Here is a 25,929-nt window from a genome sequence, read left to right as displayed (position 1 = left end):
GGTAATAAAGGACACCAGAATCACTTCTTCCCTCTGGGATATACAAATCTGTAAGCCAGGCTTGAAAAGAAATCTTAATGCCAGAAATGAGTGAGGCACAGCAGCTAAGATGCTCTCAAGCATGATATATCTGTAGTGAAACTAATGCCTATCTCTTCATATAGTAGGAGAAAAAACAGAGACAATGACAAGTCTAATAGAAAAGCAAGTAATAAGGATGAAAGTAATCCATTTGGTGCCATCTTAGTACTTTTAGTTTTGGTATTGTAGGCATATAATTGTCTGAGCTATTATTTTTTCCCCTCTAAGTGAGGATTTTAAACAAAAGTAAAGCCATTTCGGATAATGGGATTTAAAACTTCCAACACTGGGGTTTAATGAATACATTTAACTTTTTTTAAAATACAGGAGCTGGTCATTTGTTTTCATATCAACCTTAAATAACTATTAAAGTTTCCTGGAGAAAATTTCAGTACTACCTTATGTATAGCTAACAACTCTGAAAAGGATAAAAAAGCATCCCATTGGATGGCAGGCAGAGTGTCCATAGAAGATTTGGCATTGAGTCTCAGAAATTTAAAATCTTTTGCCTGGTCCAGAATACTGTGCTCTACTATTATTCTCCCCTGAATAACAAGTAATGCCATGATCTATGCAAAGTATTTTCTGCTTTATTTTGACTAATCCTTGTCTGTTTGTCAAAAGGTTTAATGTAGATGGAACCTATTCTTCTCCATTCTGTGGTGTCACCCACATTTTAAGGATTAAAACCATAGGGAAAGATCAGATAGAGGAGCAAGCAATACAGGAATAATCCTGAAGAAATGCTGACATGATTATCCAAGGAATGGAAAATTCAACACTTCCACAGTAGGTTAGAGTGAAGTCAGTGGTGTGTAGGGTCATGAAGTGAATGTTATTCACAAGTAAGCCTGAATTGGAGCATTCAGTTAATTCAAACATCTTAAAACTATTTGTGTGGAGAATTTTTTTAAAGCCCCCTCTAACAGGTTATGGTTATTCAGTACAAGAACAGAGGGAAGTCCAAGAAACTTACATGCAAAGGATTCCATTTCCCAGCCTTCCATGATGGCAGGAAGAAGAGAATAGACAAGTAAAAAAAGTCACAGAAGAGTTTCAAAGAAATCACTTGTCAACTACAAATAGATGACTAAGGATTAGAATCAAAGAACTTTAAGAAAATCAGTCTCAGGAGTCTATGGTGAATAACAGATTCAGTTTGTTTTTACTGAAATTTAGTTGGAAGAGAATGCTTTCCTAGCATCATTTTAAGAAAAAGAAATTCAAATGGAGAAAGAACAGCATTTAACTAATGCTCTTCATATAAAGAGAAACATGTAAATATATTTTCTTCTCAATGAGAGAAAAAAGCATTCAACTAATGCTCTTCTCATAAAGAGAAATATGTAAATGTATTTTCTTCTCAATGAGAGAAAAAACAACATGTCACCATTAAATCTAAAACTGTAAATGTGATCATCAGTGAAGCAATGCTAATGCTTTCCCCCATAAGCGAATACTAAATAGAATGGTAGGAGAAGGCAGCTTTAAATAGACTAAAGTTTACATTAAGTACTAAAGAACAATTATTATGATAAAATATAGAACAACAAAAGGTTACTATTGGTTTGGAAGAAAATGTAAATGCTATTTTCCACAGGAAATGTTGGATAGGGTTTATGTTGCCTTACCTTGCCCTTTGAAATAGCTTTGCAAGCTATCTTTATGATCAAGTAAGACCAGAAGCAGTTCAGGACTTGAATTAACAACAGCAACAAGTTAAAAACCCACCAGGATGGGTAGGGTCCAACAATTTCCCAGCTTTCAAACAGTGTTGTGTTTAAGACCCTAGAGAAAGGAAGAAGCAGATAATCATCAAGCACAATCCAGTTAATTTTGATGTCAATGGTGTTCTTGATATAATTTATTAAAGTCCACATCCAACAAATATCCTCTAATCTGCTCTGCCTGGAGTACTGCCTCTCCATGTATGGCCCTGTAGGTCATTAGAAGACTATGGGGGTCACTTCTGGTAGTCCCAAACCTTGCTGCTCAACACCATCAATGTTAGCAACACAACACTACTCTCCATACTTTTGTTTCTTACATGAATAATTCAGTTATGTTATCGATCACTAGTATTTCATCAAGGGTAACATGGGGCAGAGGGTGTTCCAAGTCAGATGACAGAACTGGGTTCAAATCCTGCCTTTGATACATTTAGCTATGTAATCATGGCAAAAATCACTTAGCCTATTAGTGGCTCAGGCAATTCTCTCAAACTAGAAGTTATAAACAAGCTATTGATCTAAGCTATTAAATAAATAACATTTATTTAATATTTTTTATTTATATTTATATTTATATTATATTTTTATTTTTATATATTTTATAATAAATATATTTTGTGATAAAATATATTTATTTTTATTAATAACACCAATAAAATCATACCAATAAAATTTCATTGATAAAATCACAGGCTTAGATAAAAATTTTTTTCTTCATTAAACCCAGTATTATTCTCATTGCTTTAAAAAATGGAACATATCTCCTTTATTTACCTATTTATTTTAAACATAAGAATACAGTTTAATTACATGGACAATGTCACAAGTTGAAATGTACTATTTTGTGAGGTTCCATGGTACAGACAGTAGAGAAACAGCTGCTATACTGAGCCTGATGATTTCTCCCTAATAGAGTGGCCTCCAGGATGCTGGTTAGATTCAAGTGAGGGTGCTGTGGCCTCTGTCTCAGATAAAACCCCTTTATTTCAGGTCTCTTGATGCCTGAAAACTCCTGACATTCTGTTGATTATAGCAGAATTCTGTCCACCTGCAATTTCCCGTCTAGGCTGATGTTCTTTGGACAAACTCATTTTTTAAACAAAACACATTTTTTTAAATTTTCCCTCAATTAAATGTAAAAGTAATTTTTAATGTTCTTTTTTAACTTTGAAACCATAGAATGATTCATGGACTTGTGTGTAATCCTTGTGTAGGGGTCAGGCTAATAAGCACCCTTGTATCTCTCCAATTTTAGTATACGTGTTGCCAAAGCAAGTATATATTCTCATTACTTATAATTACTATTTTCTGTAGTTGCAGGTAAAGACAATATAATGTTAAGAAAGGAATATGTGGCTAGAGTGAGGAGAATTTGATTCTAGCCCCAATTTTCTTGACACTAACTAGCAACCACTGGAAAGTAACAACAACCTGTCTGTCTTTTAGTTGCTTCAACTACGAAATGATGGATTTGGACTAGTTAATCAAAGAATCTGAGATATGAGCTATGATCGTAGAAGATAATATGCTAGCCTTCTCCTATTATAGGTGAAGAAACATAAGTCCCAGAGAGATGAAGTGATTTGTCTATAGTGTCAGAGGCAAGATTTGCTCCAAGGACCTCTGATTTCAGTCAGTGTTCTTTTAGAAGGTCCTTTCCAACTCTAAGACTCTATAGTTCTTAGGAGGTGGATTAGATTGTCCAAGGGTTATTTGCCCTATTTTTTTAAGACATTTACCTTTCATTTTAGAATCAATACTGTAAATTAGTTTCAAGGCATAAAAATGGTAGTAAGGGCTGGGCAAAAGGGGATTAAGTGACTTGTCTAGGGCCACATAGCTAGGAAGTTTTTGAGGTCATATTGGAACCCAGGACATCTCCCATCTCTGGGCCTGGCTCTCAATACAACAAGCCACCTAGCTGCCCCCTGCTTGTCCTATTAAAAGTAGTCTGTGTAAAGAAAAAAAATTATAACACCAATGCTATGTTAGGGAAAAATGCATAAGCTGTTGAACTTTCTTTGTTTTGAAATTGGGGCAAGGGAGAGAAAAGGATAAAGAGTAGCAAGAAGAGCAGAAAGATTTTATTTTTTTTCCCCTCATTTCCTCCAATTCTAGTAATTAAGTATTCAGTTTACCAATCACCAGGTGTTGCCTGTGTAGGTTATTTGTATAACACACATTCAGTTTTCTATCATATTTTCCAGAGGTGTTTCCAGAGGAAACCTATGTTTCCTATGTCCTGCTCAGTATTTTCTAAAGATGTGCCCATATCCCAGTACCTAATCCCACTACTTCCCATATACTTGTCTTGCTGTCACACCACACATTAACAATGGCCATATCATCAATTACGTTTCCTCTGCATAGTAATTGCAGCAAACCAGTCTTGTGAGATGAGCAAAGTGGGGCATAATTGGTGCCCTAATAATCTCCTTCCTCATTGAGTTTTTGAAGGGATTTGGAGTTTTCTTCTATTTAACAGAAAAAAAGGTTCTGCAGAAACAGGAGCTCAGGATGGATAACGCTGTTCATTACAAGAAAGGTTTCATTAGATAACAGTACAAGTACATGCCACGGGGATGACAGGAGTACCAGTTATATACTTTCACCCTAATTTGGTGTTAGAACATCTGCCGAGTCAAGGAGGATGAGGGGCTCATACTAAGTTCTGAAATACTGCATCAGAATTCAATAGTTCGGCTAGAGAAAGCTGTAGCATCTCTGTGATGTTGTTCAAAGGTAATGGGATTTCTTTGAAAATTGACTTGGCTGCCTCCTGATACACTTGGGAAAATATCAGGGCACCAAAGGATGAATCTCAGTGAGAGGCAAGACATGAAAAATAATCACACAATATTGGGAATTTGGCTTGAGAGAAATATCACCTTACTATCTGGTCTCAGAAAACCAATGAACTCCAGAAAGGAGAGGTGGAAGAGAATCCAAAGTGGAGACCACTAAAAAGTACCACCATTTTTCTGTTACTATACTGGCCATTTGTAAGAAATATCAAGTGAACCTTTTGGCTCCTTTTCAAGTTGAAAAGGCACTGATTGGTCTCTAGAAAAATTAATCGATATCTATCAATTTATCAACCAATAAGCATTTATTAAGGACCTACTATGTACAAGGTATGTCTCACATGCAATATTGTGTCAAAGAACTTGAGTTTTTATCAGATAGACATCAAACAAATAAGATCTAATTAACAACTGAACTAGAGAGATCACCTTATCTGAAGATTTATCTTCAACATTCATTTAAAAAATTAAAATTAAAATCAGCAAGCACTTATTTCTTGGGCACCTGCTATATGTTATATATAAAGTTTGGCACTGGGGATAGGAATGTAATAAATGAAATACGCCCTAATTGCAAGGAATTTACAATCAAATGATGCAGACAACGAAGATATATATTACTACATACAAAATATACATACACAGATAAAATACAAACTAACTCAAAACAGTAAAATACAAGGTAGGTTGAAAAGGAAGGCACTAATAGTCATAGGGAATCAGGAAAGGCTTCAAATAGAAGCAGGAGTTTGAATTGCATCTTGAAGGGAGAGATGCATTTTATGAAGCAAAAGTTCTCACAAAGGTTCTCAAAGGGTGTGAATTCCAGACATGTGGGACAGTCAACAAGTATTCAAGCATTTCTTAAGAACTATTCTCAGCAGCGGAGATAATACAAAGAAATTTTTTTAATTTGCTTTTTGAAATCATTACTATGTATTGGTTCTAAGGCAGAAGGACTAGGCAATATGGGTAAGTGACTTGTCCAGGTCACACATCTAGGAACTGTTTGAGGTCAAATTTGAACTCAGGATTTCCCATGTCCAGACCTTGCTCTCTATCCACTGAGCCACCAAGCTGCTCCCTAGGCTTTTTTTTTTTTTAAACCCTCACTTTCTTTCTCAGAATCAATACTAAGTATTGGTTACAAGGCAGAAGATCAGTACAACTAGTCAATAAGGGGTAAGTGACTTGCCTGCTCAGGATCACATAGCTTGTAAGTGTCTGAGGCCAGCTTTGAACTCAGGAAGATGAGTTTTCTCTATCCACTGAGCCACTTAGTTGTCCCCCTCATCAACTTACATCTGGACAATAATGATAGCCTGCTTATAGATTTCCTGTCACATCTTTCTCTTACTCAGATCATCTTCTACTCAGTTGCCAAAGTGATTTTTCTTTTTTCTTGAATTGAAAATTTTTATTTAATTAATTGACAATATTTTCCCATGGTTACATGATTCATGTTCTTTTCCTCCTCTTCTCCCTTCCCCCTTCTCATAGCCAATGAGTAATTCCACTGGGTTTTACATGTGTCATTGATCAAGACCTATTTCCATATTATTCATATTTGCATTAGGATGATTAAAGTCTACATCCCCAATCATGTCCCCCTTGACCCATGTGATCAAGCAGTTGTTTTTCTTCTGTGTTTCTACTTCCACAGTTCTTTCTCTATATATGAATAGAATTCCTTCTCATAAGTCCCTCAGAATTGTCCTGGGCCATTGCATTGCTTCTAGTAGAGAAGTCCATTACATTAGATTGTGCCATAGTGTATCAGTCTCTGTGTACATTGTTCTCTTGGTTCTGCTCCTTTCATTCTGTATCACTTCCTGGTGGTCATTCCAGTTCACATGGAATTCTTCCAGTTCATTACTCCTTTGAGCACAATAGTATTCCATCACCATCATATACCACAATTTGTTCAGCCATTCCCCAATTGAAGGGCATCCCCTCATTTTCCAATTTTTGCCACCACAAAGAGCACAGCTATAAATATTTTTGTACAAGTCTTTTCCCTCAGTTTCTCTTTGGGGTATAAACCCAGCAGTGGTATGGCTGGATCAAAAGGCAGATAGTCCCTTAAAGTCCTTTGAGCATTGTTCCAAATTGCCATCCAGATTGGTTGGATCAATTTACAACTCCACCAGCAATGCATTAGTGTCCCAATTTTGCCACATCCCCTCTAACATTAATTACTTTCCTTTGCTGTCAAAGTGATTTTTCTAAAGTGTAGGCTGGATCATATCACTTCCAGGAGCAAAGGGAAAATTCTTCACTTTATGTTTAAAGTTCTTCACAACCTTCCCCCCTCCCCCTCTTTTTATATCTAATACCAGTATATTATCCTATCTACTCTGAGATCCAGTGGCATTGGTCTTGCTGTTTCTGATGCAGACAATAAAGATATTCCTGACTGCAAGCATATTCCTTGTTTGACTCCTATGTCTGGGATTGGAATGCTCTGCCCCCTCATCTCTGCCTCCTAGTTTTTTTCAAGTCTCAGCTAAAATCCCATCTTCTATAAGAAAGCTTTCCCAGTTTCCCCTGAATTCTAACATCTTCCCTCTGATGGTTATCTCAAATTTACTCTGTATCTTGTTTGTAAATAGTTGTTTGCACATTGTCACTCTATTAGACTCTAAGCTTCTTGAGAGCAAGGGCTGTTTTCTTATTTCTTTCTATCTCTGGCGCTTAGCACAGTTCCTGGCATTGATACAAGTATATTGACTGAATGTCCACTACAGTTTATTGAATTGTGGGGGATGTGATATGGTCAGAGCTCCAATGTAGAAGGATCAATTAACATTGAGTGAGGGATGGATGGAAATGGGGAGATATTTGAGGTAGGACGACCAACTAGCAGACAATTGTAATATTCTTGGTATAAAGTGACGAAGGCCTGCACCAAGTTCATGGCAATGTTAGAGAAGAGAAGGAGTCATATTTGAGAGATATTATGAGGATAGGATCAACAGGACCCGGATTTGGGGGGGGGAGTGGGGAGAGTGTGGTATCAAGAAGGACGCCTAGGTTGTAAGCCTGAGAGACTAGAACGAAGATTGGGGATGAGGGAGGTTGAGAGGAAAGATGAGTTAAGTTTTAGACATGTTGAATTTAAGGTGTCTACAGCTTATCTGGTCTAATAGGCACTTGGAGAGGAGAGACTGGAGCTCAGGAGAAAGATTAGGTGGACAACTAGATCAGAAAGTCATCTGTATTGAGATAATTGAATTCATGAGACATCTAGTACAAAGGCATGGAGAATGACAGACTTCATAGTGACAACACAGGCCACGTGATAACTTTAGCCAGTATCTGCTAGAAGAGGTGGAGAGGTGTATGGAACTATAGAGTATCATTATACAGCAAGAGCATCATTTTTTCCTCATTTAATTAACCATATTTATCCACTAGATGGCACATTTGGCATACTGAAAATAGAATATTTCATCCTGCCTTCTGTATCATGTGTTAGTGTTGGTCTCAGCCTGACCCAGTGTGACAGAACAGTTCTAATTGGACCTTGCCTTCTTCAGCTGAGGCACTGAACTTGACAGGTCTCATGTAAACCATTATAAGAATTCTTCCATCAAATCAATGAGTTGGCCATTTTTTTTGCCCTAAGACTCATCCAATATGCATGGCTGTAATTAAAAGTAGTAGGAGCTGTAAACATCCATTGAAAAGAAGAAAAGATTTAGGCATTTTTCATTTTCGAGTATAAAGCGTCCCTGGCCATCATTAGTCATTGAATTCTAATAACGGGGCTTAGGAGAGTAATTTTAATGGGCTGTTACAAAATGTAAAGACTCCGCTTGGACTGTATCTTATAACTCTCCTATGGTTCTTTCTTACTTTTTAATGATCCCTTGTGCTAAATTGGATTATCTCATAAATATTATACAAGGTAGGTGGAAAATGGATACATTCAGGAAGGAGAGAGAGGTTTATGACCTGTTTTATAAGCAACTGAATGGAAAAGACAGATGAGCCTTGCTTTAATAAGCCCCTTATGGACTTAAGGAGTTATGGGGCTTGGGATTTCTCTATGTGAATTATAGTATCCTACCTTCTACTTACTTCCTCTGGTCTATTCCAAGTCTCAATGTAAAAGGATTTCTATAGTCTCCAAATTCAGCAAGGCTTAAACTACTTATTTTACTTGAAGTAAATTCAGTTCTCTAGTTAAAATTTTAAATTAATATTAGATATATCACATTAGTTTTTTTGGATCATATTTCTCAAAGCTAGTTCTCAAATAGCTTACCTATTACCCAAACTTAATAGCTGGTCTTATAGCATAATGATGTCTGAAACATTAATGATGACAGAAAGAACAAAAAATGTGTGGGATTTTAAAAAAATTCCTGAAGCAATCTCATCGTACAAATGAGTCATGTGGTTAGACACTGAAGATAAGGAAGGGATCTATCACTAGAAAACCTGTCAAAGCTCAGTTTTTCAGTTTATCTGTATAAAACTTTGCTAATGGCTACCAGTGTATCAGGTTTGAAAAAAGAAAAATATATATTTTTCCAGATTCCACATAAAATCAATGTTTTCACCCTGAGATAATCTGCATAATGGCCATTGAGCCTTTGGGGCTTATTTGGGGGGAGGAAGGGCACTCTTGGCCACATACAGGATCATAAACTTCTGCTTAAGATGAATGAAAAAAGAATGAAGGGCATGAGTCTGTGAATGGAAATTTGCCTTAAAACTAGGTTATGCTCTAAAAACCAATTCAGAGCTTTGGTTCAATACAAGAGCCAAATGGATTCTTCAAATGTCTCCTTGTCTACCTTAGAACACTTATATTATTCACATTGCCATGCCAGCAACCTGTTGGCTTTTCTTAATGATAATAAACAAACCTATCAATGTGCCTTTCTCAGCTCCAAGGAAACTTTAGATGTAAATGCCTTTCAAATTTGCTTCATAAAACAGCAGCTGTATCAAAATGCTGGCATTCAAAACCTCCACTTTGGAGAAAAAAGGGAAGAAGTGGGCTACTGAACCATTGTAGTACGAGCTTCTAGTGTTTCATATGACAGTGAGTAGCCTGGACCTGATGTAATGTCTACTTGACAATTTCCACCTGTTTCATGGTACTTAGGCATAATTCTGGGTCCTCCCCTGAGACGTGCCCTTTCCTAAAACATTTGTTTCAAAGCTGTGTACAACTCGGAGTTCTTCTGACTTTGGGGGTTTGTCAGCATGTTCTCTCTTATTCAATAGATGTGATTCATGAACTTAATTTTTTTGATGATTATAATTTATTATAATTGATTTCCCTTCTAATTGTATGTTTTTATTTAAGGTATTAAAAAGCATTCTGATAAAGGGTCCATAGGCTTCAAAATGGGTCCATAAAATGGTTAAGAACATACATGGTTTATAGGAAACTATTGAATGCAGTAACAGTAATATTGTAATGATGATCAACTTTGGAAGGCTTAGCATCTCTGATCAAGAGAATAATCTAAAACAATTCCAATGAATATATTATGAAAAATGCTATGTGCCTCCAGGGAGAGAACTGAAACTCTGAGTACAGATTGAAGCAGGCTTTTTTCATTTTATTTTTTTTCTTGCATCTGGTTAATATGGAAATATGTTTTGCATGTCTTCACATGTATAATTGATATTGTTTTACTTGCTGTCTCAATGGTTGGGGTGGTGCTAGAGGAAGGGAAATAATTTGGACATAAAATTTTTTTAAACTTTAAAAACAAATTAAAATAAAGAACACCTGGTATAAAGTGATAAATATTACATAGGATGCAGAATGGTTTGTTGTGCCTGTTTCTGTTTATTTTATGTAATTTAGCTATGATTTCACTTGTGAAAGAAGATTTCAACAGTAACAGATGATAAATTTCCTAACTGAGGCCAAGAAAGGTTAAATGACTTACCCAGAGTCACACAGCTAGTCAGGATCTAAGAAAATACACAAAAGGAAGGTCTTTCTGATTCCAAGTCCAGCATTGCACACCTAGCTGCCCATATCAAAGTCTTCTTGCTAGTGGTACCCCATGTTTGCTGCCCAAAAAATTTTCCTGAGTTATTTACCTCTTGCCTTACCTTTGCTTTACCCAAATACCTTTCCCTTTAGGATTTATATATTCCTGGTCCCTTCCTACCTGCTTGGTTTTGGTCCTACTGCCTTGATCTGAATTATGATACTTGTATGTATCCTGACAGCAGGAGATCCATCCTGGTTCCATTTTGGATTCTGGACCCTGGTTCTTATTCCTGAGCTTTGCCCTTTTTTTTGTAAGTTGAAGCTTCCTTCCTCCTGTAGCTCAGACTATGGCCCAGGCATGGGCCATGAAAAGCTGACAATTCACACGAGGGAACAGAGAAGAAGGATTCTATTTTGTTATATATATATGTGTATATATATATGTATATATATATAATACCCTGAGAAAACAAAAGAGTTTATTTTATTTATCTGCTTCCTGGGAGTAAGCTTAATCTTTGGTTTCTTGCTGCTGGAGCAGGTTGGTGCCATTTATATTTTCCCACTAGAAGCTTAAATGGAAACTTCTATGTGGGAAAGGTTCTCATTAAGCACTAATTCAGGCCAAAAGAGTTTGTAGCGATGGTGGCTAAATGGCTATTCTATTGATTACAGTTGACAGGAGTGATGCAATCTACACATTTGATAGATAAATGAGGCTCTGCTTTTGCTCTTGGAAATGAAACTAAGGGCATGCTACCATCTTTCTGCCAATACATTATTATTTACATTTCAAAATAAAAGATAGACTGCAATGAGAAAAGAATGGAGAAAAACATCCACAAAACATACCACAGGGGGCAACTAGGTGGCTCAGTAGATGAAAGCCTGGCCTACAGATGGGAGATCCTGGGTTCAAATTGGTCTCAGATACCTCTGTTGCTGTGTAACCCTGGGCAAGTCATTTAACCCCCATTGCCCAGCCCTTACTTCTCTTCAGTCCTGGAACCATACACTGTATTGACTCTAAGACAGAAAGTAAGGTTAAACACACACACACACACACACACACACACACACACACACACACACACCCAGCACCATCTAGCGTGTAGATGGATTCACAAACTACAAGGGTTTGAATACCCTGAGTCCATAGTCACCCCAAAATGTTTCTCTTTCTGTAAACCACACATCTCTGACAATTGCAATGTAAATTTAGGAAACTGGGAACTTTAGACACCATCCAGTTTGCCCCTTTCCTTTGGGCAGGAGTACTTATATCAGACCAGAAAGATGAACTGCCCCCTTAATAAAAAGCCTTAGAGAAGGCTCTCATGCTGTCCTGTATTGGGAAGAAATCTTCTCTCACTGCTCTATATAACTGCCAGAATATTTCTTCCTTTGCTCAAGGGAGCATGAACAGAGGCGGTGTCAATTTATGATTCTTGTATGAATCTGGATACTGGTAACTCAAGAGTTCTGACAGCAGCACCATCTTTACCAGTCTGTCTATGCCTGCCTTTGGGGAAAGCCACCTCACCTCTCAGGTTGTCATTTGCCTCAGCTGCCTGCAAACAGGAGATAATGATGCATCCCTAGCTGAGAGTTGACTTACAGATAATGAAGGCTGTGTGAATGCCAGAGCTATACAACAGCCACAAAAGAAAAGTTCACAGCCATATATAGAGTAGTCCAGTTGGAAGGGTCTATTCTTTTTCTGATTTTTTTATTAAAAGATTTTTTAAATTACATCTCACAGTTTCCCCCAATACATTCTTTCCTTCCCCTCTAAGTCATATAAACAAATAAAGACAAAAAAGGGCAAAAAAGGAGAAAAATCAGTACAACTAATCAATATATTGAAAAAAAAGTCTAGAAACACACATATTGTGCAACATCAGTGCATTTCTCATCTCCATGAAGGGGTGGGTTTTGAGTATTCTCTTGTAACTCTTCATTAGAGGAATGCTTCCTCTCTTTCTCTCTCTTTTAATCCTTACCTTTTATCTTAGAATCAATACCACATATCAGTTCCAAGAAAGAATGGTAAGGGCTGGGCAATGGGGTCATGAAGAGTCAGACAACTGAAATGTCTGAACAACTACTTGTATCACAATTTCTTTAGCCATTCCTCAACTGATGAACATTTAACTTTGTTTCAAATTCTTTGCCACCACAAATATTTTGATGAATATGGGAACTTAATTCCTATCAATGGCTTCTTTGGGGTGTAAACCTAGTAGTGAAATCTCTGGGTTAAAGGGTATGATCATTTTGTTCACTTTATTTGTGTAATTCCAATTTTCTTTATTTAAAAATATTTTAACCTTTATCTTGTCTCAGACTCAATACTAAATATGTGTTCCAAGGGAGAAGAGCAATAAGGCTAGGTAGTCAAATGACTTGCCCAGGGTAACACAGCTAGGAGTGTTTGAGGCCATGACCTCCCATCTACAGGTCTGGCTCTTTATTCACTGAGCTATTCCTCCAAAGAATTACTTTCTAATATGGATATACCACATGACAGGCCCTCCAACAATAGATTAGTGAACTTATCTCAACTTTTCCCATTTTTTTGCCTTTTTTGCCTATTTTTAGGGTCTGATATAAAATTTCAAGCTTGTTTTTATTTAGATTTTTTTCTTATTTTTTAGTAATTTGGAACATTCCTGTAGTTGTTAATACTTGCAATTCTTTTGGAAAATGTTCATATTTGACAACTAATTTATTAGGGAATGGTTTCCTTTTTGGATTCTTAATGATAGGAGCATACCCTTCAGGACTTGGGGTTTGAGGGATAGGATGGATTCTGTATCATGGGTTACCTTATATTATTTCAAGCTTCTAGTATATGTATTTCTATCTGAAGGAATGTAATTTCACTTGCAGAATTTCCACATATGTAATCATTAGCCATGTTATCCTAGGACTGGATTATATTAATCACCAACAACTATAACATCTATTCTTCCATCTGTTTTGATTTAAGTATGCATAGACCTCAAATTTCAATTTTAATGTGGGAAAAATTCATTGGAGATTTTATCTGTTAAAGAAATAAGTAATTTGCTATAAAAATGACTTTTAGTAATGGCAAAATAGACCATACCTTTTACATTTTTCAAGAGATCATCAAAACAGGGAAGTGAATACAATTTACTTTATAATCTTTCTATATATCTTTGCTTTTGCAAATCCTTTCACAATAGTATATAGGGTAGAGATTGTAAATCTATTTTGTGTCATGGATGGATCTGTTTGACCATCTGATGATGCTCATGGACTCCCTTCTTGGAATAATGTTTTTAAATTAAAAAGTAAAAATTTAGAATTACAAAGAAAATCAAATATATTGAAATTATGTAAAATACAAGTACATAAACTCCAATTGAAGAACTGATTTAATGTCTTCCTGCATATTTATCAAACTTAGCATAATATGGTTTGTATTGGCATCTTCTATTTTTATTGCAGAAATATGCAAATAATCCTAGCAGAGATTTTAAACTAGAAAGTAACTTTTCAGAAATGCCATTGGACTCCTTCATTTCATAGATGAGGAAACTGAGGATAACAGATATTAGGGGATTTGCCCAAAGTCACACAAAGTGGCAAGACTAGGGTTCAAAAGAAAGTCCTTACTCTAAATTCAGCACTCTTCCCATCCTTATGGAAAGTCTTCTTTTGTATATTTTTAGTTGATATTTGCGCATATATGTATGCATATACATTATGTGTGTATACACATTTATTTACTGCTTTCTTCACATTATTTTACATCTTTCTATATTTCTTTAAATTCTTCATGTTTGGAATTCTTAATTGTATTATGTGAATGCATAAATTAACAATGGATTTTTGAAGTCACAAACTTTTGATTCCTTTGTAGTTTTTCACATTTTTTATCACTGTTCACTTTGGGATATCATCTCCTCCCTTAGGTTCAGAGACACCACAGATTTCTAGTTCTCCTCTTACCTCTCTAGCAAATTTTTGTTTCTTTCCTGGCATCTAATTCCCTTCTTAATCCTACTTAGTGCTGGTAACTCCCAAAGCTGTCCTCAGTCCTCTTTTTTTCCCCATCTTTATGTCCTGTCTCTGGACAATATCATTCACCTCCAAGGCTTCAACTACCTCTAGGCTGGTGACTTCCATACTTATGTCTTCTCTGTACTCCAAACTCATGTCTCCAGCTGCCTACAGGATATCTCCAGCTGAATCTTTTCTTTCATCTCAAACTTAATATGCCTCAGGATGTATTCATTCACTACCATTTCCTCTAAAACTATACCCCTAGATGGACCTGTTTGTACAAAAATACTTATAGCTACACTTTTTGTTGTGGCAAAAAAATGGAAAATGAGGGTCTTCAGTTGAGGAATGGCTGAACAAATTGTGGTATATAATGGTGATGGAATACTACTGTGCTCAAAGGGATGATGAACTGCTTGGTTTCTATGAGAACCAGAAAGACTTACATGAACTGTTGTGGAGTGAAATAGGCAGAACCAGGAGAACATTATACAAGTAACTAAAACATTGAGGGTTAATCAAATGTGATTGTTTCTGATACTAATGGCAATGCAATGATCCAGGACAATTCTTATAGACTTATAAGAAAGAATGCTCTCCTCATCTAGAAAAAGAACTATGAGAGTAGAAACATAGAAGAAAAACATATTATTTATTACTTGTTTATATAAGTATCTGATTTGGTGTTATGTTTTAAAAGATTACTCTCATAAAAATGAATAATATTTAATAGGTTTTAATTGACAATACATGTATAAACCAGTGGAATTGCTTGTCAGCTCTGGGAAGAGGGAGGGAAGAAGAGAGGGAGAGAACATGAATCATGTAACCATGGAAAAATATTTTTAAAAATTTAAAAATGAAATTACATTAAAAAATAAAATAAAACTATACCTCTTTTGAACTTTACTATTTCTGCCAGTGGCACCACTGTTAACCTGGCCTTCTAAGTTTCTAACCATATAGTCATCGTTGATACTTTCTCACCTAATTAGTTAACAGATGAAATTCTATAAATATTGCTGCCTTCCATGACCTACCAAGGAGTTTGCAATAATTCCTAATCTATCTCCTTGCCTTCCTAATCTCCCAGAAACCACCTTAGTAAAGATTCTTATTTTGATCTACTTGGACAGTGTCAAACTTAATTAGAAACAGAGTCACCAATCTGTACATAAGGATCCCTGCGGGTTACATATTGATGTAGTCTTAAGATGTAATATCTTTATTTTACTGTATTTTCCAATTATATTTTTTTACCTTCCACCTTAGAATCAATACACTGCACTAGTTCTAAGGCAGAAGAGGGGTAGTAAGGCTGAGGCAATGGGGGTTAAGTGACTTGCCCAGAGTCATACAGCTAGGAAGTCTTTGAGGTCATATTTGAACCTAGGACCTCCTGCTCTCTATCCACTGAGCTACCTAGCTTCCCGCCCTTCCAATTACATTTTAATCTGGTGTGGGTCTCACACAGCAGTGTTGTGGGCCATATGTGGCCATTCTTATCTAGAGAGTGGACTCAACCCATTGAGCCACCTATCTGCTCCTTCCATAGACTCTTTTTTTTTTTAACCCTTTCCTTCCATCCTACAATCAATATTGTATATTGGTTTTCAGATCGAAGAACAATAAGGCTGGGCAATGAAGGTTAAGTGACATACCTGGGGTCACACAGTTAGGAAATGTCTAATGTGAATCTTAAAAATTCTCAGACCCTACTTCAGAACAGTTGGTTAAGACCATTCCCCATTTTAAACAATGAAGGGACTTAGATCAGGAATGTGAGACCTCTACTCCACCCCTACTTAAGCCTGCTTTAGGGGAAGATAAAGTGGTAAACTCCTTGCTGAACAATGAAAAGTACTTAACCTATACTTATAGTAAGGCAAAAGACCTTAAACTGTGCCTATTTTTAGATCCAATACAAAAGAGTGCTAAGTACCTATAAAGGTCAGGCAACCTGTGAACTTTAAAAGGGCAAAGAGGTGAGAACTTACTCAGAGGTTTTTAGTCTACTCAGGTGTGAATTACTCAAAAGTTTAGTCTACTCAGGTGTGAGTTCAGAATGGTCTGTCCTTTGGAAAACGTCTACTGTGATTGGTAGATGTGAGAACTTAGGGGAGGTGACATAGGAGAAAATTCTCTTTAAAAGGAGATGATAAGCTGAGAGCAAGGGACTCTCTTGGGACTCTGTCTCAGATAACTCTCTCTGGAGATTGAGCTGGCCAAAGCTGAACTGGTGTCTCTCTGAACACTAGAATCTTGCTTGGACAAATCTTGTGGTGAGTGGGTAAAAGACTGACTGATCTCTCTTAGGATTTTCAGCCTAGGCTGGCTCATGATGGCCTAGGCTGGTCTAGCCCTTTTCTCATTATTTCCTTTTTCTCTCTCTCTCCCTTTCATTAATTCCTCATTTGTATTAATTAAAATCTCTATAAAACCCAGCTGACTTGGGTATATTTAATATTTGGGGATTTTTCCCTGGTGGTCACCTTATATTTGATTTAAAACAAAGCACTGTCTTGAAACCATATTTTCTGCAGTCACAATTTAAGCCAACCATTCTTTTATCTGCTATTTTAATCATTACACTAAGGATGCATTTGAACCTAAGACCTCCCATTTCTAGGCCTGGCTCAGCCACCTAGATGCTCCATATCATAGAATCTTTATAAATTTTCCTATTTCTACTTTCTTCTGATTACAGTCCATCCTTTACCTATTGCCAGAAGACCCTCTTGGTATATTGGCCTGGGCATGCCAGCTCTCTTTTTTAAATATGCTGCTTCCCCTTAAATGAAACTTAAACTTATTTGCCTGCCATTCAAAGCCCTCCAGAAACCCACACAGTCCTATTGTTCTAGCCTCATTTTAACTTTTCCCCCTTCAAGTATAACTTTGTTGTTTGGTTGTTTCAGTCACATCAGAGTCTTCATGACCTCATTTGGAGTTTTCTTGGCAAAGATACAGGAGAGGTGTTCCATTTTCTTCTCCAGCTCATTTTACACATGAGGAAACTGAGGCAAACTGGGACACACTACTCAGGAAGATGAATTCTTCCAGACTGGCATTGTGCCACCCAATTGCCCCTCTCAAACTATATATTCAGGCTAAACTCAGGTTCCCAAATAGGCACTGCATCATCAATCTTTGTGTGCCTCTGTTGAAGCTGTTCCCTGTATTTGGGATGCCCTCTCTCTAGAACAAATTCTAGCCTATTCCATGTAGGGGGGAATACTAGCTCTGTCAGAAAACCTTGGCACATCCCTTCCAATGGCAAGAGCTTTGTCCTCCAATTACACCTATTCCTTTGTTGTATAAATATTGAATGTACTTATCATGTGCTTTTGTACATTATACAGTTCTCTGGGTAGTTGCACCTTTTTTTTAAAAAGCACTTTCTGGATATATAAGATTCAGTTCTAGGCTCTGGGATATAAAGGCAAGTAGGACAGAAAATATGATATAGAAATAGGTAAATAAGCCTGAGGAAGTGAGAGAAGGTAGAAAGGACTAAGAACTTGGGAAGGAGGCAGCTAGGTGGCTCAGTGAATAGAGCCAACTTGGAGTTAGAAGTACTGGGGTTCAAATCTGGCCTCAACACTTCTTAGTGATTTGTGTGACCAGAAGTAAGTTACTTAACCCCATTTGTTTAGCCCTTACCCATCTGAATTAGAGCTGTTAATATGACAGAAATCAAAGGTTTAAAAATAAAAACTAGGGGAAATATTAAAGAAGGTTCCCCACAGGAAATGGCACCTGATTAGATCTTTGAGGGGAAATAAGAAGGGCTGGAGTGCCAAGTTCAGGGAATGGCAAGTAGTCTTTTGAATGAGTGGAGTTGTATGAAATAAGGCAGGAAAGGTAGCTTGAAGCCATAATGTGCAGGGCTTTAAATGCCAGGCTCAGGGAATGAAATTTTTTCCTGAGGCAATAAACAAGGAGCCAGTGAAGCTATTTTGTTCAGGGAAGCTAACATCCATCAGGCTTGTGCTTTAGGAAGACCATTTTAACAGCTCTGTGAAGGATAGATCAGAGAAAAGAGCCTGGAATTTCCAGTAGGTAGACTCATTAATCATTTAATCAACCAACCTAAAAACATTTATTAAATACCTACTTTGTGCCAGGCACTGAGTTAAGTGCTGAGGATGCATAAAGAAGTAAAAGATAGATCTGGCTTTGAAGGAGTTAAATAGAGACAACCTGAAATCAATTATATATAAAGCAAGCTATATCTAGAATATATGAGAAATAATTAGTAGAGGGAAGGCACTAGAATTAAAGGAGGTTGGAGAAACTTCTAATAAATGAAGGGATTTGAACTGAGCCTTAAAGGAAGTGAGGGAGGTCAATATGTAGAGCCAAAAAAGGGCAGCATTTCAGGAACACAGGACAGACAGAGAAAATGCCCAGAGTTGAAAGAGAGAATATTTTAGCTGTGGAACAGGTATAACAGATAAAACATGTTTGGATAGTAGGGGTGAGGGAGAGGGGGAAAAATCAAAGATAACTCCCAAGTTTTGAACTTGGCTCCGTGAGAATATGCTGGTACCTTTAATAGAACTAGAGAAGTTTGGAGGAGGGGCAGGTTGATAGGAGCCACTATAATATAACATTTGGTAGTTTCCTTGTCTAAAGTTCTTAAATGGATGAAATCACAAGACAAATTAACAAACAAAAATTTGCTTCCCACACTAAGTAGAAATAGCATACATTGTTTTCACAATAGGAAGTTCTAAGCTAAATAATATAATGTGGAGTCGGGTGTTCTATGAGACTCTCTACGTCCAGGTTCACCATAGCTGTCATTCACCTAGCTCCGTTCCTAAGTCTTAGGTCAAATTTAGGAGCTGATATCTGCCTATATTCTTCCTTATGTAATTGAGAACCGGACCCTGAGTAGTTTAGAAGAGATGACAATCTTGCTAAGTAATGATGTGACAATCTAGTCCTGTATTTTCTCTCTTCTAACGCCTGGCCAGGTGAACAATGCTGACAGTTTTCCGCAACAAGATTGTGCTGCCCTCAGAATCACTCAGTGCTTGTTTTGAGTTTTATAATATATGAATTGCATCCTTCATTCAATCACACAATTGGGCATGTAGGTGAACCTGGGTTAAGAGCACATTAAAGAACAGCTGATCCTATTTTGTTCCTCGCAGCCAAAGTCAGATATGATGGTTATTCTTAAGACTTCCTCTCCCAAAGTATATCTAGTCATCTAGCCTTCTCTACACTAAACAAAAGAAACCACCTTTTAAGGTTAGAAATGAGTCTTCTCTTTAAAAAATAGAATAGAAACTGTCCTCCTCCAGAAACATAGCTGCAATTTTACTGCCTGGCAACTATCAAACCCAGGAAGGTAGAAATGGGCTAGAAATTTGTGAGGAAAGGAAAGGGGATGGGGTGGGGAATAGAAGTGTTGTCTTAATGCCAAGATAAAGAATCTGATTGCTGGATAAACCATTTTTGTTGTTGTTCAGTTGTTTCAATTTTATCCAATTCTTCACGACCCCATTTGAAGTTTTCTTGGCACAGATACTGGAGTGGTAAGCCATTTCCTTTTCCAGTTCATTTTTACAGATGAGGAATCAGAGGCATGCAGGGATAAGTGACTTGCTCAGGTTCACAGAGCTAGTAAGTGTCTGAGGCTAGATTTGCACTCAGAGAGATGAGTCTTCCTGGCTCCAAGTCAAGCACTGTGCTACCTAGATGTCCTGGGTAAACCATAGGAAGTCTGTGTTGCATTTTCCATGGCCAGAAAAAGAAACAAACAAAATTTAATGCTATTATTTCAACTATAATTCACAGAAATTAGCAACTCTTTGAAATGGGAATAAATTACATGATGTGTTTATTATTCAACAATATTTTTTGTAACTGTTAATAGTTCAGTGGCACAGTAGATGGAGCACTGGGATTAGAGTCAGGAAGACCTGAGTTTGAATATAGATTCAGACACTTACTATATGACCCTGGGCAAGTCACTTGATGGGATCTGCTTCAGTTTCCTCATTTGTAAAATGGGGATAAAATAGTACCTACCTACTTGATAAACTCTAATGATTCCTTATTGTTTTTAGGTTAAACTAAGCATTTTTGTTTTGTCATTTACAACACGTCACAAACTGGCTCCAACCTACCTTTCCTACCATGTAATAGATTATTAATCTTACATCTCCTTCTAATCTGACAAACAGGCCTTCTAGTTATTCTTTATAACCATCGTATCTACTATCTCCATGCCTTTGCCCTTGGCTGTCCCTCTGGCCTGGAATGTACTCACTCTCTCCTTGTTTCTACATCTCAGAACCCCTAATTACTTTTAAAGTTCAGATCAAACACTATCTATTACATAAACTCTTTCCAGACCCTGCCTTGGTCTCTGGTGCCTCTGCACATTAGCTCCAATTTATTTTATAAATCCTTTCATTTATGCATGATTACTTAGATAGAATGTAAGCTCCCTGAGGTGAAGGGCTGTTTTATTTTTGTATCTGTATTCTCAATAACTGTCATATATAGTAGCTGCTTAATAAATGTTTATTGTTTAAATGATTTCTAAATAATCTATCCTAAGAGTTCTTCATCACTTTTTAAAACCTTTTTAAAATTACATGTAGAAACAATATTTTTTACAATTGTTTTCTGACATTTTTGTGATTCAGATTCCTTCCCTCCTTGAGATGGTAAATAGTCCATTATAAGTTATACCTATGCTTTTTTGCAATGCATATTTCCATATTCCTCATTCCAGATTTGTTACTTATTGTTACAGAATAATCTTATTTTGAAGAAGAGTGCATATTGAGGGATGGAGTAGAAGGTTTGAGAGAATAAAGGCTAGTGAATGATCCTTACTGTTTAATCACAACCCAATAATAGAACATCATTTTTTACCACTTAGAACAGTGGTGTCAAACCCAAATAGAAATGGATTCTTATGGTCTACATATTAACTTAGAAAACCACAAATTAACATTATCTAGATTTTATTGTGCTTTTACTTATTTGTTAAACATTTACTAATTACATTTTAATTTGGTTCCAGGCTACACACAAGTTGAACACCTCTGAGTTGTAGAATACAAGAAAAGAAGTTGGAGTTTTGCAACTGAAAGATAGCTTTGGGATACTGAAAGTTGTTAGATCAACCATGATCAAATAGCAGCGAACTTGGCTAACCATTATTTCCAGAAAGCTACATCCAGTCACAAAATACCTAAATGCTTATTTCATGCCCAATACTTCCTGGCACTTTAAGGGGTGGGGTGACAAAAGAAATAGATTGTGAAATAAATAACTACAGGAAAAGAAATAGATTACTACAGGAAGCTAGTTAAAGCCTTAATCTGATTGGAGAGCCTTTGCAAATTTTAGCATAGCAGGATAGATTTCTAAGAAACTGCCTTTGAGGACCCTTCAAGTCCTAGGTTGCCATCTCAGACAGATGTTTCTCTTTTCATAGTCATGGATTCCCATTCCAGATCAGAAGGCAATCCATTATTACTTTTTCCCTGAGTGGACAATACAGCTGTTTCCCTCCCTCGCTTAGATTGCCTCAAAGATTTATATTAATAGGGGTGAGGGAGGCCCAGAGAAGGCTGAAGATCAAAGTCAGCCATGAGATGTCAGAGAACTAGAGACCACATGGATGCCTAGCACAGAAAGCACCATGGAATGAATTACATGCTCCTGGATGGGAACAGATGTTAAAGAAAGACCAGGAGAGGGAGGGAGGATGAGTGGCTTTGAAGCTCTTTGGTTCATGGCCCCTCATTCTGGAACACTTGTCCTCCCAGTTAAACCAAGAAAACAGCAACTTTGTCTCTTCCAGAAGAAATGAAACACACATAAGAAAGCTTGGCACCTTTTTTCAAGGAAGCAACTGTTTGTTGGCTAATGCCTGCAGCTGTTACTGTCTCAACTCCAGAATGATTTGAATGGCACTAGCCAAGGTCCTGGGAAACCTGTCTGGCATTATTCCCCTTCTTGTGTTACTGTATGTTTCATGATTATATGAAAAATTAAAAGTGTCTTGCAGTATAGTAGAGAATTATTATTCATGGTCAAATCTGCTATCTCTTATTCTATTGATCTGCCAATATCTACATGTCAGTGGGTTCTCAGTCCTATTTGGTTTCTTGCAAAACAGTTCTTTGTTGGACTTGAAACGTTCCTTCTTCTCTCTTTTTTTTCTTTTCAGCATCATTCTGAACTCCCTTTCTTTCTCTCAAGACCTTTTAAAACTTACAAGTGTGGCTTGACTTGCTGGAAACCAAACTACTGGCAAATAAAGGATATTTTTTCCTCTCCAAAATAATGTTCCCAGGTGCCTTGACATTTCAAACCCAGTTTTGATGGAACTTACACTATATTAGACTGTTATGGACTATTTAACCATTTATTTAGATTAACAAGGTAATAATGATTGTTATTAATATAACACTTTCCCCATAATGGTATGTGTGTACACATGTCACATTATCTTGCAGATTGTATATGAATACATATGCATACATGTGTTATACATATATATCACAGTGAAGATTGCAGGGACTATTTTATTAAAGTCTCAGACCTAAAACAACTAGGTGGCTCAGTATATAGAGAGCCAGACCCTGAGTCAGAAGGACCTAGGTTCAAATCTGACCTCAAATACTTCCTAGTTGTGTGACCTTAGGTAAGCCACTTCAATTCCTAGCCTTTACTGCTCTTTCATCTTGAAATGGATGCTTAGCATTGATTCTACAACAGAAGGTAAGGACTTCAAAAACAAACCCAATCAGGGTCATCTTAACAAAACATGAAGACAGATTCATTATATATTTAAAATATTATTTTCCCAATAATCTTGTGAGGTAGATAAGGACAGGTATTAATATCCCCTTTTTATATGTAAAAAAATGGGCAGAGGCTGAGTGACTAGTGCTGCATGGCAGTCAGCTTGTGTCTTCCTGATGATGACTCGGTGGCATGAGCCTCAGCACTTTGGATCAACTGGAATCTCAATTATGGAACTAAATTAACATAACAGATAGGAATTATATCTACCCAATGTCCTGTGGAAAGTACTTTACTGATCATGTGTCAGTTATAATGAGCTCTGTTTGGTTTATCTGTTCAAATCCTTTTCTTCTGATGCCCAGCTACTGCCCAAAGACAGAACATTTATAGTGACCAGTGTGAATAGTAATATTACTACTCTTGTCGATGGAACCACTGAGGGCACAAGGTCATCTCTTTACAGTCTAAATCCTAGTGGGATTTTTTTGTTTTTGATTTTGGAAATACACAGAATGGAAACTAGAAGGCAATCATTTCAAAACAAACCTTACCTTCTTCATTTTCCTTCCAGAAGAGTTTTTTTTAATGCCTATAACTTCTGTCAATCATAGGAGGGGAAGAAGGTCAAGTTGAATTCTTGGCAACAAATCTGCAGATCTTCAAAGAATTTATTTTAAACTGCAGCCATGCCATAGAGAACAGAATGTGTCACAACACATTTTGGTTTAAGGTTGACATGCTTAGGGACAAGTTAGTATGAAAGCATTCATGAAATGCCCTTGGCATTAGGAAACACGAGTTAAAATGAATTCAAGCAGGACGATATGTTTCAGTAGGTACACAGACTGGAAAAGAAGAAGGAGGAGACTTCGCAAACTAAATTGCTTATGTTCCTTCTCCTTTGGGCAAGACTACACTTGTGCCATGCTTTAATTTAAACTGGGGATCTAAATCGACTCAGATCTGGGATCAGACCAATATGGATCAGACAAGATCATACAACTTTCTTTTGATGCACACATCCAAGTTTAACTCCTTTGGTTACCAAGCAATTCTCCGTTTAAAATGGTCCAGTCTTAGATATCATGCAAGAGTACTGGGTGTGTAGTCAGGAAGATCTGGGTTGAAATCTGACCTCAGATACTTATTAGCTGTGTAACCATGGTAAAGTCACCTAACCTCAGTTTCCTTAACATTAAAATGGGGATAATTAACAGAACCTACTTTCCAGGGATATTGAGAGACTAAAATGAGATAATATTTGTTAAGAGCTTAACATAGTGCCTAGGATGTAGTAAATACTTGTTAAATGATTATTCCTGTCTTTTTTAGAGAATTTTTTCCCCTTTCTTATGCTCTGGGCTTTTAAGGGCTTCCACAGCACGACTGCTATGATCACTACAATGCTAGGCATATAGCTCAATAAATATACTATTGTATATGCAATGGTTATGACATTTGGGGATGATAAGTATAGGCAGAAAGCATTTCAATGGAAGTAAGGCAATCTGCAGCTTTATTCCCACTCTGCCACTAACTTTCTGTGATACATTGGGGCAAATTGTTTAACCTAAGTTTCCTCATCTGTCAAATTAAGGCCCTTATAGCTCTAACAACCTGTGTCTTAGGGAATTCATAGAAATAACTCATTTGGTGCTCACAATGGTAGTTGTAAACAGCAAAGCCAATCTTATCTAAGGGGTAGTATCTTCAAACCTAGGTGTTACCATCTCTTACTTCCTTGAATCAATGGGTCTCAGAGATTGTGTCTTTTTTGAATACCCTGCTCTTATCTTACAGAAATACTTTCTTTTCCTTTAACTTACTTAGTCCTGTATTTGCCACCTAAATTTCACCATTCTATATATTATTTTCTATATGTCACCCATTATCCAGCTCTTTAGATTGTAAGTTCCTTGAAGGCAGGGGCTCTTTTGTCTCTTTTTTAATACTTAAGATCTTCACACAGTGCTTGGCATATAGCAGACTCTTAATGAATATTTAATGATTGACTGTTGATTATGTCTGTTTAGCTTTTCATCTGCAAACAAATTTTCTACCATTCTAGGTTAGCTGTCTGAAGGAAGAAAGTTTTTTAAAGTGGTTATGATTGGTGAAATTGTGATTTGTGTGTGCTTGTGTGTGTGTGTGGGGGGGGCATAGTACTCACTAGGCTATATATATTACCAGGTAATAATAACAATATTTCCTCTCTAAGGCAAATTGTAGAACTCTGAACTTTGGAATCATATAAACATCCAGTTTTTAAAGCTGAAAGGAAGCTTAGAAATCATCTACCTCCTCATCGCTAAGGTTCTCCTTGTAGTTCTGAAATGATATGATTTTCTAATTATATCTCCCTCCCCACACTCCTAGTTTAATTTGATTTTTTTTAAAAAGAAACCAAGATAAAAAATAACCAATGCCCAGGCAGGTGTGTGTGTGTGTGTGTGTGTGTGTGTGTGTGTGTGTGTGTGTGTGTGTATATATATATATATATATATATATATATATGAGTATGTCT

At 36.8% G+C, this 25,929-nt stretch overlaps 1 protein-coding gene across 2 annotated transcripts in view; it reads right to left on the bottom strand.

The window, feature by feature from the left end:
* Positions 1-25,929, bottom strand: part of CERS6 (ceramide synthase 6) — a 323,332-nt gene that overhangs the window by 7,627 nt on the left and 289,776 nt on the right. The window contains exons 9-10 of one of the 2 annotated variants that reach the window (XM_001375375.5): positions 1,713-1,869; positions 1,058-1,081 (exon numbers count right to left, since the gene is read on the bottom strand). In XM_001375375.5, the coding sequence (XP_001375412.2) occupies positions 1,058-1,081; positions 1,713-1,869 (181 nt within the window). The remainder of the gene's footprint in view (positions 1-1,057; positions 1,082-1,712; positions 1,870-25,929) is intronic. The other variant, XM_007494319.3, reaches the window with a different exon arrangement.

This window comes from Monodelphis domestica, chromosome 4 (assembly GCF_027887165.1).
Source record: "Monodelphis domestica isolate mMonDom1 chromosome 4, mMonDom1.pri, whole genome shotgun sequence".
Taxonomy (NCBI): Eukaryota; Metazoa; Chordata; class Mammalia; order Didelphimorphia; family Didelphidae; genus Monodelphis; species Monodelphis domestica.
This window is presented reverse-complemented; position numbering and strand designations above follow the sequence as displayed.